Source organism: Dendropsophus ebraccatus, chromosome 2 (assembly GCF_027789765.1).
Source record: "Dendropsophus ebraccatus isolate aDenEbr1 chromosome 2, aDenEbr1.pat, whole genome shotgun sequence".
Classification (NCBI taxonomy): Eukaryota; Metazoa; Chordata; class Amphibia; order Anura; family Hylidae; genus Dendropsophus; species Dendropsophus ebraccatus.
The window spans coordinates 194,763,749-194,779,217 of NC_091455.1; the positions used below are offsets into that span (position 1 = coordinate 194,763,749).

General features: G+C 43.3%; 1 protein-coding gene across 1 annotated transcript; it reads left to right on the forward strand.

Moving 5' to 3' along the window:
- The first annotated feature begins 585 nt into the window (after positions 1–585).
- ZNF438 (zinc finger protein 438) lies at positions 586–15,211 on the forward strand. The gene is made up of 4 exons (XM_069958993.1): positions 586–749; positions 1,117–1,180; positions 3,901–5,551; positions 6,895–15,211. The coding sequence occupies exons 2-4, from the start codon at positions 1,153–1,155 to the stop codon at positions 7,472–7,474; spliced, it is 2,259 nt and encodes a 752-aa protein (XP_069815094.1). The 5' UTR covers positions 586–749; positions 1,117–1,152; the 3' UTR covers positions 7,475–15,211.
- The last annotated feature ends 258 nt before the right edge of the window (positions 15,212–15,469 follow it).

Consider the following 15,469-nt stretch of genomic DNA (forward strand, 5'->3'; position numbering starts at 1 on the left):
TCAGAGCTCTGCTGTACACACATTCCACAATCAGAGCTCTGATGTACACACATCCCACAATCAGAGCTCTGCTGTACACACATTCCACAATCAGAGCTCTGCTGTACACACATCCCACAATCAGAGCTCTGCTGTACACACATCCCACAATCAGAGCTCTGCTGTACACACATTCCACAATCAGAGCTCTGCTGTACACACATTCCACAATCAGAGCTCTGATGTACACACATCCCACAATCAGAGCTCTGCTGTACACACATTCCACAATCAGAGCTCTGCTGTACACACATCGCACAATCAGAGCTCTGCTGCACACACATCCCACACAGCTCTCCTGCATGCATTACAGAGCCATGCTTCAAGCACATCACACACACAGCTCTGCTACACACATTAGCACATATAGAGCTCAGCAAGCACATACATACATACAGCTCTGCTACATACACATCACACACAGACCTCTGCTGCAGAGCTCACGTCCTTTCACCACACAGCTCCGCATCTTCTGCTCACGTGACCGCAAAGCCTCCAAATGTCATCATTCCGGCCGGGGTTGGCTCCTCCCCGGCACGTGAGCGGCGGTCACATGGCCGTGACGTCATGACAGGTCCTTCGTCCTCTAGGATGTAGCGGGGCTCCTTCCTCCTCCACCTGCCCCGGTGTACGGGAGGCGGCGGCGGCCATGCTCGGCTCTCCTGTGCGCCATGTCCAGGAGATAGGTGCGAGCAGTGCGGCCTCTCCAGGTATTTCCTCCTCGGCTTCCGTAGTCTGTGCTCACATCCTGGCAGGGACTGTGCTCTGGGGGTCATAGGTTATATAACTTGTCCAGTCAGTGTGTGCCCCTTCTCCTCAGGGTGTAGCACCTGCCTCAGGTGGGGGATACAGTATGATTATACAATATTTACTGTATTCTCAGTCTATGTCAATGTAGTAAATACGCTGTATCCCAACCTGAGGCCGGATGGCGGTGTAACATCAGTCCGCCATACTGTGCAGTCTATAAGTGCCGCCACTATGTATAACATACCGGAGGGCCACTGCTTTTATGTTATCCAGGTTTATTTTGGTATAATAAAAGTTTTGTAACTTTATATATACTTTGTGTTACAGATTCTGAACGTCTGCAAGATCTTTGGAGTGGAAAAGATGGCGTCCTCCAATCCCGCCAACCCAGGTGCGCGGCTTGTTTCGCCGCAGAGATATGAGAGGCTTCAAATCGCAACACCTCGCAATTCTGTGGTGCCTTATTGATGTGTCACTACCCCCCGCTCCATGGTCTATATCTGCTACTGCTCCCTGGTTTCAACAGTGTGTCACGTAGTTAGGGACCGATGAGGTCAGGTGATGCCACATAGTGAGGGAACAATGGGGTCAGGTGGTGTCACGTAGGGGCCGATGAGGTCAGGTGGTGTCACATAGTTAGGGACCAAGGGGGTCAGGTGGTGTCACATAGTTAGGGACCGAGGAGGTCAGGTGGTGTCACATAGTTAGGGACCGAGGAGGTCAGGTGGTGTCACATAGTTAGGGACCGAGGAGGTCAGGTGATGTTGTGTAATAAAGATGGGTGATGTAGTGAGGGACCAGTGATGTCAGGTGGTGTCACATAGTGAGGGATGGATGAGGTCAGGTAACTTCACAACGCACCGTGGAGGATGAGCAGGTAGCCTATACAGGTAGCTTGTTTCTAGTCACTGACAGCGAACTGAAATGCAAAGTAATAGAAAGTTTCTCTTCATATAGTGGATATATTTTACACCCGTAGATTTGGAAAGTTATATATAATAACTTATATATATATATAAAGTCAGTCGGAAAATGGCTAGACCGGGTGGTGCTTACTAAAAACAGCAATGCAAATCCAATAAGGAAGAGAAAATAGCCAGTTGCACTCACCCAAGAAGTCTTCTGCTGTTTATTTCACTTTAAAAGCAAGGACATGGTGCGGACATTATGTGAGCAGGCGCTCAGTGCAAGGAGTGGTGACAGTCTGTTTCACGCTCGACGGCGCTTCTAGGAGGTCCGTAGAAGCGCCGTCGAGCGTGAAACAGACTGTCACCACTCCTTGCACTGAGCGCCTGCTCACATAATGTCCGCACCATGTCCTTGCTTTTAAAGTGAAATAAACAGCAGAAGACTTCTTGGGTGAGTGCAACTGGCTATTTTCTCTTCCTTATTAAATAAAAGATATGTGATTGGCTGCAATAGGCCTGCTTTGTCAGACAAGTTTTGGTAAGTGAGGGGCATCAGCCATAACAGAAATAAGGGTTTTCCAGGATTAAAAACAAAACTTGAGTAACAGCCAAAACTGGGCATATAATGGAAAGAAAAATGTTTATAAATCCAGTGTCTCTCCCCCGCTGGGTGGTGTGCATTATGTATGCAGGGACTATTCCTATAGAGAGTGGAAAAACCCTTGTAATATCTTTTCCAGTATGCCGCAGCATGCCTAAACTTCTGTAAAAGTACAAGTTGGGGATTACTGGGGAAGTATACCCTCAGCGTAAGACAAGAGCACTATAATCTGTAGTCAGTGTTTCCTTAGATCACAGCGGGGTTGTTGATTGTAAGTTAATGACATTCTTATAGCCGTCGTCTTAAGTTTCCCCATATTAAGCATGCATTAATTTCTCTACTTTGATCATGCAATTAATATGTAGTTTTACTGAATATTAATGTGTTAATTTCGCTGACAGCGCCGATATGTTTTTAGTGCAAAACTTCAAAGACTCCTGCGTTTGCCCTGGTGAGCTGCTCAGAGGAGCCGTTCATCATTCCTCTAATATTACAGTGCTCAAACTTGTGAGGTGTTTTTTTTCGGGGGGGGGGGGAAGGGGGTGGAGGTACAACATCAAAATGAACTAAAATTACTGTTCACTGTTTTGTTTTTGCAAAACTTTTGGAACTTTTCTGCTGATTCAGCAGATTATTGCTCCGTGTAATAAAAACAAAGCGGCCGTGCCTAGGTTTGTGTAGTGGTGCATGGCCGACGACTGATGACAGTGTAAAAATAATAAAGCATATACTTACCTATTCTGCCCCTATGCCCTACAGCCTTTCCCCACTCACCTCTGATGCTTTCGCACTGGTCTCTTCAGTGACAGGCAGCTCAGCCAGTCACTGGCCACTGCTCTGTCCCGCCTCGGCCAGGGATTGGCCAAGTGGCCTGTCACTGAAGAGGCACGTCCAGGAGCATCAGCGGTGAAGGGGGAATGGCTGTAAATCACTAGGAGAGTATAGGCAAGGGGCTGCCCAGACATCACTTACGAGATAGATATATTCACTCAGCCCTTGCTGCACAATAAATGATAATCGAGCCATGTTTAGGCTCTAGCAGATTAGCGCTAACTTACTGTCAGGGTTTGTGCCATCTTATACCTCCCTAAGTCTATAGATTCAATTTTTTATTTACTTTGTGATAATCTTTAGCTTATAAACATAAATGGGTCTTGAAATAATTAAACTAAACTCCCTAAGTATTCATGGGTGAAAGACATCTTATAATTGTGGGAATAAATCACTATATTTGCATTTAAAGTTACTTTTGATTTGATCAGATGCTGCTGCAACCCAATGATGGAAAACTGGTCTTGTGTAAAATTTTATTAGTAATACTCAGATGCTCTAAGCTGCTTGAGTCTCTTCTCATCCAGTGTATGACTAAAGAAGGATCAGAAGTGTTGTGAAACCTTAAAGTAGTAAAGTAGTGGGACAAAATGGCTTACACCCATGGAAGCTGAGAGAGCTAAGTTTAGTTATTTCTGGATCCGTACTTAAAGTTAGAAGTAGAGTGACACAATAAAGGGGTGTTCTTTTGTTGCCTTTAAAATGGCAAACAATGCAGTTTTGAGAGGTATAGCAAGAAAAATTGTAATATTTTTTTTTTATATTTTACAGATGATTCAAAAGTCCCCGTTAGATCTGCAGGGACCATGCACTGCAGGAAGACCGTTCCCAACACTACTCACTTTAGAACTATTGCACCAAAAGTGGCGCCAAAGATTGTTTCTTCCTACTCGTCGCCCAGTTACCCGCCCTCGCTATCTGATGTTGGAGCGAAACCTTTGGTAGTTAACACTCAGAACTACACTTTGATGAAAGTAGCCGGTCAGGATGGTACTTTTTCCCTCGTAGCTTTACCACAAGCCACCTTACCAGTGGGTGGATCTGTGATACAAACCACCGGTATACCTTTACAGGAAAATCTCAAATTACCCATTCCGAGATATCAACCATCTCGCTGCAAAAAGTTTCTAAGTAAGAAAACAAAGGGTGCGTGTAAGCCAAAAACAGAGTTGAATGTGCAGGTAATTGAAGATAGACCCTCTGAAGCTACCGTAAAAGCAAAAACTTGGATGGTAGTAGAAGAGACTGGTTTTGAAAGCAGGCTTTTACCTGGAAGCAGAGCAGAAGTTTGTGAAGTCAATAGCATTACAAATTGCCATATAGAAAAGCCTCTAAACGCAACTTTGTGCACGGAAAGCCCAATAAAACTCAGTTCTGATGTTGACAAGGTGGTTGGATCATCAGACAATGGATCTTTGGTTAGATATGAAGGCGCTAAAGTTGTCGATACTACAAACCCATTAACAGTCCTCTCTCCGGTGGTTTTTGGCAGTCCGCTTCATGTCTTTCAATCGGTTCCTAAGGGGAAATTACCGATTTTGCCGTATTCAAAAATCAAGAAATCAATCGCTTTGGAAACTAACATAGCAAAGCCAAACGTCGGTCAAAGTGGAGTACCAACAGAGTTGTGCCAAGTCCATGCTACCTCCTCTTCTGTCAGTGTTTTAAATGTCTCCTCTATAGACAGTCCAAGCCAGCCAGTTTTGGCATCTGATTCTGGCATCTTGGTCAAGCAAAGTTGTGGTCTAGGGGGAAGAAAACGGGGGAAGAAACGAAAAACTTACAGCGAGATGTTGGGCTTTCAAACAAAAATGAGACTTGTCGGAAACAAGCTTATTATGTGCAGAGAGAAATGCAAAACTCAGGTGGATATCTGTGGTAAAAGGGAAGCCTCATTGAAGAAATATCGAAGTATAATGCCTAAGCCAATGGTGGAGATTCAGAGCTTGGCATCACTGGCTGCGTCTAACCATTTATTTCAAACAGATATGGCCGAATGTCCTCTAAGAAGCAGGTTGTTTAATAGCAGACTTCACAGGTGGAGACAAGGAGACCATTCTTTATTGACTCAAAAGAGTACCGCTAAGGTGCTCTACAAGTGTAACATATGTGAACATAGCTTTCAGTTTAAGCATCATTTACAAGATCACTTGAACAGTCACGGTAATAAGAGACCTTATCACTGTCGTCTGTGTCGTAAGGCCTACGTACACTCTGGTAGCCTTAGCACACACATGAAGCTTCACCACAGCGAGAGCCGTCTCAAGAAGCTCATGTGCTGCGAGTTTTGTGCCAAGGTCTTTGGACACATTAGAGTTTATTTTGGTCACCTTAAAGAAGTGCATCGAGTTATTATAAGCACAGAGTCCTCGTGTAAGCAACCGGAGAGGAAAAACATGACTCTCAAAGTGAAACCTGAAAGGTAAGTGTTATTCAACCTGAGTTCTTTAAAGGGGTACTTGGGGCTAGGGGGCTTTTCTGGCTATGGCTGGGGAGGAAGTGGATGAGGCAAACGATGTTCACTTACCTCCCCGATTCCAGCGTCTGGTCCCGGATTGCGTTGCTCGGCCGTTTCCTGGTCTCTGACACGGGCTTGAGACGTGATGTTTCAAGCCCGCTCAGCCAGTCAGTGGCAGAGGCATGATCTCGTCTCTGCCACTGACTGGCTGTCCCGGCTTGAAACGTTACATCTCAACCCTGCGTCAGAGACCAGGAAGCAGGTAGGAAGTGGCTGGGCAGCGCACACCGGAGCAATGTGATCCGGGACCCGGTGCTGGAACATGTAAAACTGTTGCCTCATCGAACCAAACCCCCAGCATGAGTTGCATCTCTCCATGCTTGGCTGGAACACCTTCTCCCGCTTTATTGATAGTCAACTGGATGCCAAGCCCAGAGAAAGGTTAGGGATGGGAGGAGTGAAGATGCATTCCCACCTGCAGTAATTTTAGTAAAAAAACCTTTATACATGAAGGAACGGATTGATAGAAGGATTCCTTAGACCAGGGCCTCTCAAACTTTTTTGTTCTCGAGCCTCACCAGGGGACTCATGTTGATGCTGGGACCTCACCAACAAAACAAGGACTGCTACACAGCTCTAGATACCGCCATGTAGTGCACATAATATTCCAGAGCAGCGCCAAATTAGCAACATAGTCCAGAAATAAATAGTGCTTCACCTGTATAACTTAACACCACACTGCACTTATATATAGTGGTACACCTGTGTAACCCAACACACACTGCACAAATGCATACTGCTCCACCTGTATAATCCTACACCACACTGCACCAGTACACACTGCTCCACCTGTATAACCCAACCCACATTACACCGTCAAATCGGCTACACCTGCATCCCAGTTTAAGAAGCACTGCTTTAGACAGGCAGGTCAGGCTGTGATGCTTGTGCAGGAGCCAGGCCAGAGGGACACCGTGCAGTAGCAGAGCAATGGCCAGGAGAAACATTGGAAATCCACAGAGGTGATATGATGAGTTTGCGACTAAGCTCTCTCTTATAAATTTCACCTTGGCAGATTCTTATAAACCATTTGAATGACTGCAAGCAGAAGCAGACCGCTTTCTCCTTGTTCATTGAAAAGTTATTTGAAACTTTAATATGGCTTTAAGTCCTACACTTATATAATGTCTTTACCATAAGCGGTGGTGTTATACACAAGGAGTTGTGGATTTGAGATTTCATGGCGTTTCTAGTTGTGAATGTATTTGTGGTAGCTAACACAGATTAGTTTATGGTTTTCTTCACAGGAATAAGAGTATCGCCAATGAAGAGGACTCCATTACCGGACCAACAGATGAGATCAAGTTACAGATCAGATGTGGACGCTGTCAGTTCATAGCTCCGACGTTTTCAGATATGAAGCTCCATTTGTTTAATTTACATGGAGACGAATCTCAAGAAGTATTGCCTGAGGGAGTCCTCGAAAGCCGACAAGGCGCCCAAGAAGAAGTGGTCAAACAAGCGACCCATCACTGGAAGCTACTGAATGAAAGACGGAATAGGGGAAGCAACTGCGAAGACCTGGGGGCTGAAACAAGTCCATTGAAGGAGCTTTTGGTTACGTCTAACACAGCTGCTTCCGAACTTGAGGCAAGTGAGTCTACTCTGTCAGTGGAAGGTGAGGGTGACCCAAGCCAAAGCGTGAGTCTTTCATCAGAAATCCAGTTCCATCGCGGAAATCGTTACCATTGCCTGCTGTGTTCACAAATGTACAAGACCCAGAAGGAAATCCTCGAACACTGGGAGAAGAAGCACAACTGTGAGAATCCCTTAGTGCTTTGGACAATCTTCAATTCATTGCCTAAGAATGATCAAGAAATCACTTGAAAAGCCTTTTACTTCACTGACGTATGATGTTAGAACTGACACCTCGCCGTTCTCTGCACTGATCTGTATGCAATGTGACCCCAGTTGAGTTTTAAGTATCTCATTTTAAGGTTTTGTATTGTGCGTTCTCATCTGATTTATAACTTAGTTGTTTTATGAGAGATTGTAACTGTACCTGTATAGAAGATAGTGTCGTAATTTAAGGTCTATGGAGTTCTGCCATTGTGTGCAATGCCCAAAGCCATCACTGTGTTGCCTAAGCTATTGTTTTTGGTGTATAGATAGTAAGGCTATCTAGATTAGGTTGCAATAATATGATGCTTGGAAAGAAGGTACCAAGTTTTTTTAATTTTGTGTTTCTGTATGGACCTACGATTATAGCAGGGCCTGATAGCAAATATCTGCAATAGGGCTACGTGAAAGAATTGAGACGGATGTTCCTGTTTCCTCTACGGGGATGTGTAAGCTGTGGACAGACATAGCATAGGCTTATCTCTCCACAATCCACAATCCTCATCTGTCGGGAGGCCACCACATGCTCCTTATCATCAGCTGACTTTAAGTTGTATGCACACCTTTATGTGGCTGGCTGGTGCCAGTTGGCATGACATGCAATGCTAGATACGAACATTACCAAATGTTCAGTAAGCAATAAAGAGACCGCTGCTTGCATGTGTACTGCGGCTGATGGGCAGTATTAGTTGGTAGTCAGGCCCACACCATTCTGATGATGATGCTATGGTTAAGTCCTCTATATTAAAAATCCCAGAAAACACAATCAATATAGTAATGTATGGATTTTGGCCATGATACCTTATTTTTAATATATTTAATTTTTTTTAAAGTCCTGCAGGTGCGGAGAGAGATTGGGAAGTACTTTTTGCACTGTGAACACATTTATACGTTCAGTACTATAGAGTGGCTTATGGGTAAAATGTATAGACTTTGACAAAATTTTAGTGAAATAAAGACTAGACAGTCTAAAAGGCAGTAGATTTATCAGACACCATAAGCCCATGGATCGATCGAGACTGTCTAAGTATACACTATGTAAGAATTAGTCCCTATTTTTCAGTAATTGGGTGAAGGCATATAAAATTTAATCAAACACTGATGAATTTTTTAATTTTTCTTTTACACACCTTGATTACAAAAGTCATGTGTTTATTCTTCCATCATTTTGCCCCTTCCTGTGGTCACAGAAGTCAGTCACGTTACTTAACCTTCACCACCTGGCATCAGTCACTTCATGTTTCTTCACTTTCACCACCGGACATCAGTCACTTCACGTTTCTTCACCTTCATCACCTGGCATCAGTCACTTCATGTTACTTCACCTTCACCACCTGACATCAGTCACTTCACGTTTTTTCGCCTTCACCACCTGACATCAGTCACTTCACGTTACTTCACCTTCACCATCTGACATCAGTCACTACTTGGCCTAGAGGTCAGCCACGTTTTATGTGCCTGACATACAATTGAGCCTGGCAAAAAGGGCAAAGTGCAACCAAACTCCATCCATTAGAGGTGGAGCACAATACTAAGATGAGCCAGGAGATGTAGTTGCAGTGTTACTACATGAAGCCGAGCAGGCCCAAAAGGAACGTGGCTTCAGTCGGCCAAAAGGAAGATGGCAGGTGAATGGAGCAATTCCTGAAAAAACTTTTATCTTTAGGGCTATGCAGGGGATTTGCATCTCTACCAATAAAAAGGAGCTCTTCTGACCTATTTAGAGTAAGCAAGCAAAACGATTCTCCATCCACAACTCTCACACAAAATGTTATCTTAAAGCAGTGATCCACACTGATAAGTGTCACCTTTTAAACAAGGTGCTGACACAGTCCAGACAATAGTATCTTTGCTGTAACTTTCTGCAAACAAAGTTTTTTAATTTTTTTTTTTACTTTTTGTCTGCAGTGAAGTGTGAAAAAGGTGTGGCTTAGCCACTCAAGTGCCACAAACTGACATATCTCCCCTATCCCACTCCTCTCTCTTTCCCTAAATGACTGATGTCCAGGGCTTTGATTCTGGAACCAAGCCCTATGTCCAAATCTTGTACTTTCACAGTTACAGATATTTGCACGTACACGGTGAACTTCTAAGACTGAGAGAAAGCCGACATGTGCCTGAAGAAGTTACATACAGCCCTAGGGAGTCCAAGAAAACATGATGCATCCATAGGTTGTATCTATGTTTTCCAGGAATTCCTAGGGCTGCATTTAACTTGTTCACCCACTGGCGCTGAAATGCTGAATGATCGGACTCTGTAGTGCTCAAGTTGCGCTCAGCTCTAGTCACCACTGTTTGTATCCACTTTCTATATGCAAGATTTTAGACGCATAGATAAAGGGGGGTAGAGCGTGCCAGTCTGCAGCACTCGATCGATTAGGCACTGTCTCATTGACACCTCACTGGAGACAGCTTTGTGAATCTCTAAACCAAATGTACCATTGTCTTTATTGCAATAACACCTATACAAGACTGGACTCATCTCGTTTCATGACCAGGAGGTAACAGATAACCTCTAACAATATGACTGCCTCAGAGTATTCATGTCATATGCTATAAGTGCCTTTAAAAGATAGTAAGAAATTATTGAAACTTTTCAAATAAAACCAGATGTTTTGGTTGCCGGGGGGTGCTGAAAGCCCCCCCCCCCCCCCAATTATAAAAACGGGACAGGAGCTCTCCCACCTTTTGTTTCTGACCTTCGCTTTCCTCTGAGCAAGTGGTGTATGAATCTATAGAAAGTCTAGGGTTTTCTGTTAATTCTTAACTGGCATACTCCTTTTTCTTCTCAAATTTGTTAATAAAAAGGAGCACAGCTGAACAAACTTTGACCGTGTAAAAATAGATACCCGTTTTGTTTGTAATAGGTTTCTACTACATGAATTCATCCGTTTCTCTGTATTACATCCTAACTCCCACCCTGAAGCTGATGAAAATCCTCACTGCCTGGTCCACTCTGTCTCCACTCCTCTGTCCTCCCCCTCCCTTCTGAGACAGAGGTCAAATGATCCATCTTGTTTGTTGCCATTCAATCTGTAACCCCGCCCACCATTGACATCACAGTGCCAGTGTTGGGCAGATAGAAGAAGACGGGGGTGGGTCCCCGGAAGTTGGTCCTGAGGTGCAATGCATGCTGGTAAATGTAGTTTCGTTTGTAAAAATTTGAATCTGGGGCTAGGAGGCAGCATAAACAAGTAAAAAATATAGTGCGGGATCGATGAGTGCACCTATATGCTTTTTGTGCATTTTTGGGGGCATGGCTGAAGTTCCCCTTTTTAAGCGCTGATCCGCTGACAACTGCTTCTAATCCTGTGTAGTGTGAGAACTGTCAACACCCTGCCGATCAGTGACTAATGTCCTGTCCTGTGGATAACTCATCAGTCTTTTTTGCCCTAGAAACACCATCATACATCGAATGGGTAATTCTCATCTATATAGACTACCATTCTAACCATTCCTTTTCTGAAGGCCAAGTGAATGTATAATTCTGATGTGATTTTAGTACCCATAGTGATAACTTCAGGCCGGAAACTTCACAGTAGAGCTATCCCAGCAGAATTTTAGCATTGCCTTTTATATTACTGTTATGTGATAATCTGTGTGCGGCTGGTGTGATTTTTGTCACATAAAAAACTGAAAATGTCACCACGACCATGAATATATTTTGCAATTTGCTATTCGCCGACCTAGAAATATATACGGTAGTTGCTTTAAGAAATGTAGAAGCAAACTATAATTTAGATTTATCTACGTGCACTAGAAAAGCCTTTTTTTAGTAGAGGAGATATATATATATTTTCCACATACATAAAAATATATAATCCCGGCAACAAAAGGATAAAATGATCTACTGGTCTTATACAGATCACAGGGCAACTGAGCATCAATGTCATATTTCTATGAGTGGGGCAGATGAACTAGTGCTGTCCAAAATGTACCAAAAACTTGACAGTCCAAGGTTGTGACACAGCCAAACGTTCATGTGTTCCCTATGGTGGTTGGAGGGGTAAGCAACCAGACCGCCCTGGGGCCTCTCCGAGAACAAAGGGGTTGAGTGTGGAATCTTGCCACTAGGTGGAGTGTCGATGGCGACCCGATCTATACTGTAAACGAGCGCCGATCTGCTAGATTGACACCTGTTTACTTGGCTTATTACGCGGCCCGATAATCGTTTAGCAAGGGCTTCATGGACATCGTTAGCGATGTCTGTGCAGCCTGTGCCTGAACAGTTTTTACATTACCTATCTATGTTCCTGGTCTCCTCCTGTGCTCTGCATGCTTCCTCCCCGATGCTTTGCACTCCAGCTTCAGAACAGCCCATCAGAGATGACAATCCGCTTAGCCAATTACTGGCCAGCACCGCCAGTGTGCGAAACTGCAGCACGCAGGGCTGGGGAGGAAGCATGCAGAGCTATTACACGTAGCGATGCGCGGTCGGTAGCCGATGATCGTTTCATCGGCTGATCAGTGTCTCTATTTCGCGGAACGATAATCTTCGACCGATTATCGCTCTGTGTAATAGGGCCCTTACTGGTCTGTATTAGAGCTGTATACTTAAAACAATAGATAATTTTCAATCAAAGCTGTGTGCAAAGTAGAAGCAACGAAAAGGTTGCAAGGATTGGCAAATATTTTAGGAGTTAATAAACTTATGACTTGACTGTATCACAGTTGTGTATGCCGAAGCCTTTAGCAACTTATGCAGCAAGAAATCAAGAGTCTAGAATACTTATCACAGCCGGCCTCATTGACCAAGCAAGATATAAATAGAATTACCGTCTCACTGTTATTTTACTTGGATAATTGAAAATCAAAATGAGTTAGAGGGATAGAAGGCAATGTCTGCAAACAGCATAATACTAGCCCCAAGCTGGTGATTGTGACGTGGCCAAGTCATGAATTAGCCGGTTATAGTTATAGAAATGCACACCGGCACTGGATGTGTGAATGGTGAGGATCTTTCGAGAGTCGTATAGAACAATTAACAGGGTTGATAGCTGTTGGACGTTGTCTTCTCATTTACTGAAGCAAGCTTACCAGACGTAAAACAACCGGGCAAACTATAATCCTAACTGTTATATTAATATATGATTCCGTATAATAAGTTCCATGAAGTTCATTTCGGTGTGTTCTGGTATTCCAGTTTACCTTGGATCGAGCCCGATGGGGGAGTTTCTCTGAAACTGGCTGCAGGAGATTTGGGGTAAAAAAGAAGTTGATAAATCTTTGGTGCATGGTAGCTGTTCCATATTTTCAACCTGTTAGTTGATTTGTTTTGCACTAGTCTGGTCACCTTTGTATAGAGTTGACATGCTAGTTACTAGATCTGATTTTGGTGTAATATATAACTATGTATATGGGGGCCTGACTCCTGATGTGTCCCATTGGATGGAAGGAAGAATTAGGAATGTTGGATTATGATAAAGTGTATCTATCATTTAATTACATTTCTGACTTGTCAGAACAAAATGTCAGAAGTTGTGTTAAGCGGACCTGTCAAACTGTTCGGGTTCGACATCTTAGCATTTGGCAGGGGTCTCAGCACCTGGACCCGTACAACTTCTGACTAGTGTGAAGCAGACCTGTGTGTGTTCGGCAACATTCTCCAAACCCGAGCGCTCGGCAATTGATTCCCTGCAGCTGCAGGAGTTGGATGTCGCCCTAGGGAGTCCTGGAAAACATGGATAGGGTTTGGAGAACCTTGACGCACCCAAACAGTTAAACAGGTTCACTCAACACTAGTCAGAATTTGTGGGGGACCAGTTGCTGAGACCCCCTGCCAAATGCTAAAATAAAGAGGCAGAAAGGTTTGCCTGAACACTGCAATTCTTTATTTATTTATTTATTTTGCTGAGGTCTGTTCATGAAAGCAGAAGAAACAGTCTACAGATTCAATTATGTGTCTGTGACTTTCATAAGCAGTACTGAGCAGAAAAATAAAATGCAGCTATCAGCCAATGGCTTGTGCTCCTTCATTTTAGCGATCAGTGGGGGTCTCGGAAGTCAAATTCCCACCAATCAATTCTCGTAATGTCTCCTAAATGTATTAAGTAAAATGAAGATAAAAAGCTGAGGGCACTCGCCAATATTGTGCAATATTCTTTATTCCAAAATGCAGTTAAAAATCAGCGGTATATTCTGTCGCAGGCAGAGACGCCAAGACTCAGTAGAACCATGACGCCCATTTCGCGCGCATGCATGCTTCATCAGATCTGAACACGCCTCTTAGTGAATCCTGCTGCGAAAAAGAGGGTGGGGCCTATTATAAGACTTTATAAGTCTTTATAAATCCCCCCCCTATAACTTTACTTTGCAGTAATAAAAGTTAAATAATTAAGAATAAATGGAAGATCTCTTCCTCAGTGCCTTACATGATGGTGGTTTATAATCCACTGAAAGCATGGCTGTCTGTGTAAAGTTGCCCATACAACGCCGCCGGGTTAATCAGATTCCCTAAAGTGGAAGTTCCTTTATTCTCTATTGATAAATGTAGAGATGAGCGAACCGGGTTCGAGTCCATCCGAACCTGAACTTTCGGCATTTGATTAGCTGGGGCTGCTGAACTTGGATAAAGCTCTAAGGTTGTCTGGAAAAGATGGATACAGCCAATGACTATATCCATGTTTTCCACATAGCCTTAGGGCTTTATCCAAGTTCAGCAGCCACCGCTAATCAAATGTCGAAAGTTCGGGTCGGTTCGGATCGACTCGAGCATGCTCAAGGTTCGCTCATCTCTAGATAAATGGTGGAGAGAAGGGTCAGTCGTGCTGGATTTTTGCCACCCAACCTATTTGATCTAGGATAAATAAGCTGCCGCCAGAGCTGTCTGGCTGTAGCTTACCCCTCTTCTTCCCATATGGAACACATGAACATTTGACCATGCCGAACATGGGAGAGATGACTCAGCTAAATGATCAGTTATTAAAAGTGTCCATCTTTATGCTTCATGTTAAACTTTAACCATGAAGAATTGTTTTAGGATTAGCTGTATCCTTAATTTTCATCTGTCCTCAGTCAGGTACCCCACCCGATAGGCCAGCCCAACAAATATCTGTAGGCCATGTGTCGTACTTATATGTATAATCGTAGTCTGTAGACAAGAAAAATAATTTTTCTTTTCTGTCTTGTATGTTTTTTACTAGTTCTATGTCTAAATCTAAAAATGGTACTGATTTATTTTTATTGCCTAAAATTGTTGCCTTACAGAGCTAGATTTCAGATAGTAAACTATTTTGCCTTAAAGGTTTGTAAGTGATAGAAAAACATGGCTGCTCCCTTCAAGAAACAGGACTTAAATGGGGCCCCACGGCAATACCAGGCACAAACCAGACATGTTCTTCTAATCTCAAACAACCCCTTTAAGAATGTATTATTGTAGCTGTGTTGTATTTGTCTTTCCTTTCTCCTGGTATCTGACCACGCTTGTGGACAAGCTGGCTTTGCACAAGTATTAAGTATGATCGGTGTTTGCCATGGTATTTATATTTGTGATCTGAAGAATATGCTAAGAAACCGTTGTTTAGAAAAGGTGATACAATGTTTTTGTTATATTAAAATTTTGTTAATACAATGTTTTTGTTATATTAAAATTTTGTTAATAAAGTTATATCGGTATGTATATTTTAACATATGTATGTATGTTTGGATAGTGACTATCCAGTCTGTGGCTTTTAATTCTTTGTTGTGGTGAACAACACGAGACAATAAAGAAAATATTTTAACATTCGTGACAATCTTGTGGCTTGTTTGTGCCGATAGGCGGAGATGCTCTTGTATAGATGTTTTATTGAGAAATACATTTACAATTACCCAAGAGTATACAAAACAGAAGCCATTCATTGTGCATGAATGGGGGGAGCCTTCGGCCCTCCGGCTGTTGCAAAACTACAATTCCTGTCATGCTGCTTTTTCTGTTCAGACATGATGTGAATTGTAGTTTTGCAACAGCTGGTGGCCTGAAGGTTCCCCATCCCTGGAGTAGCT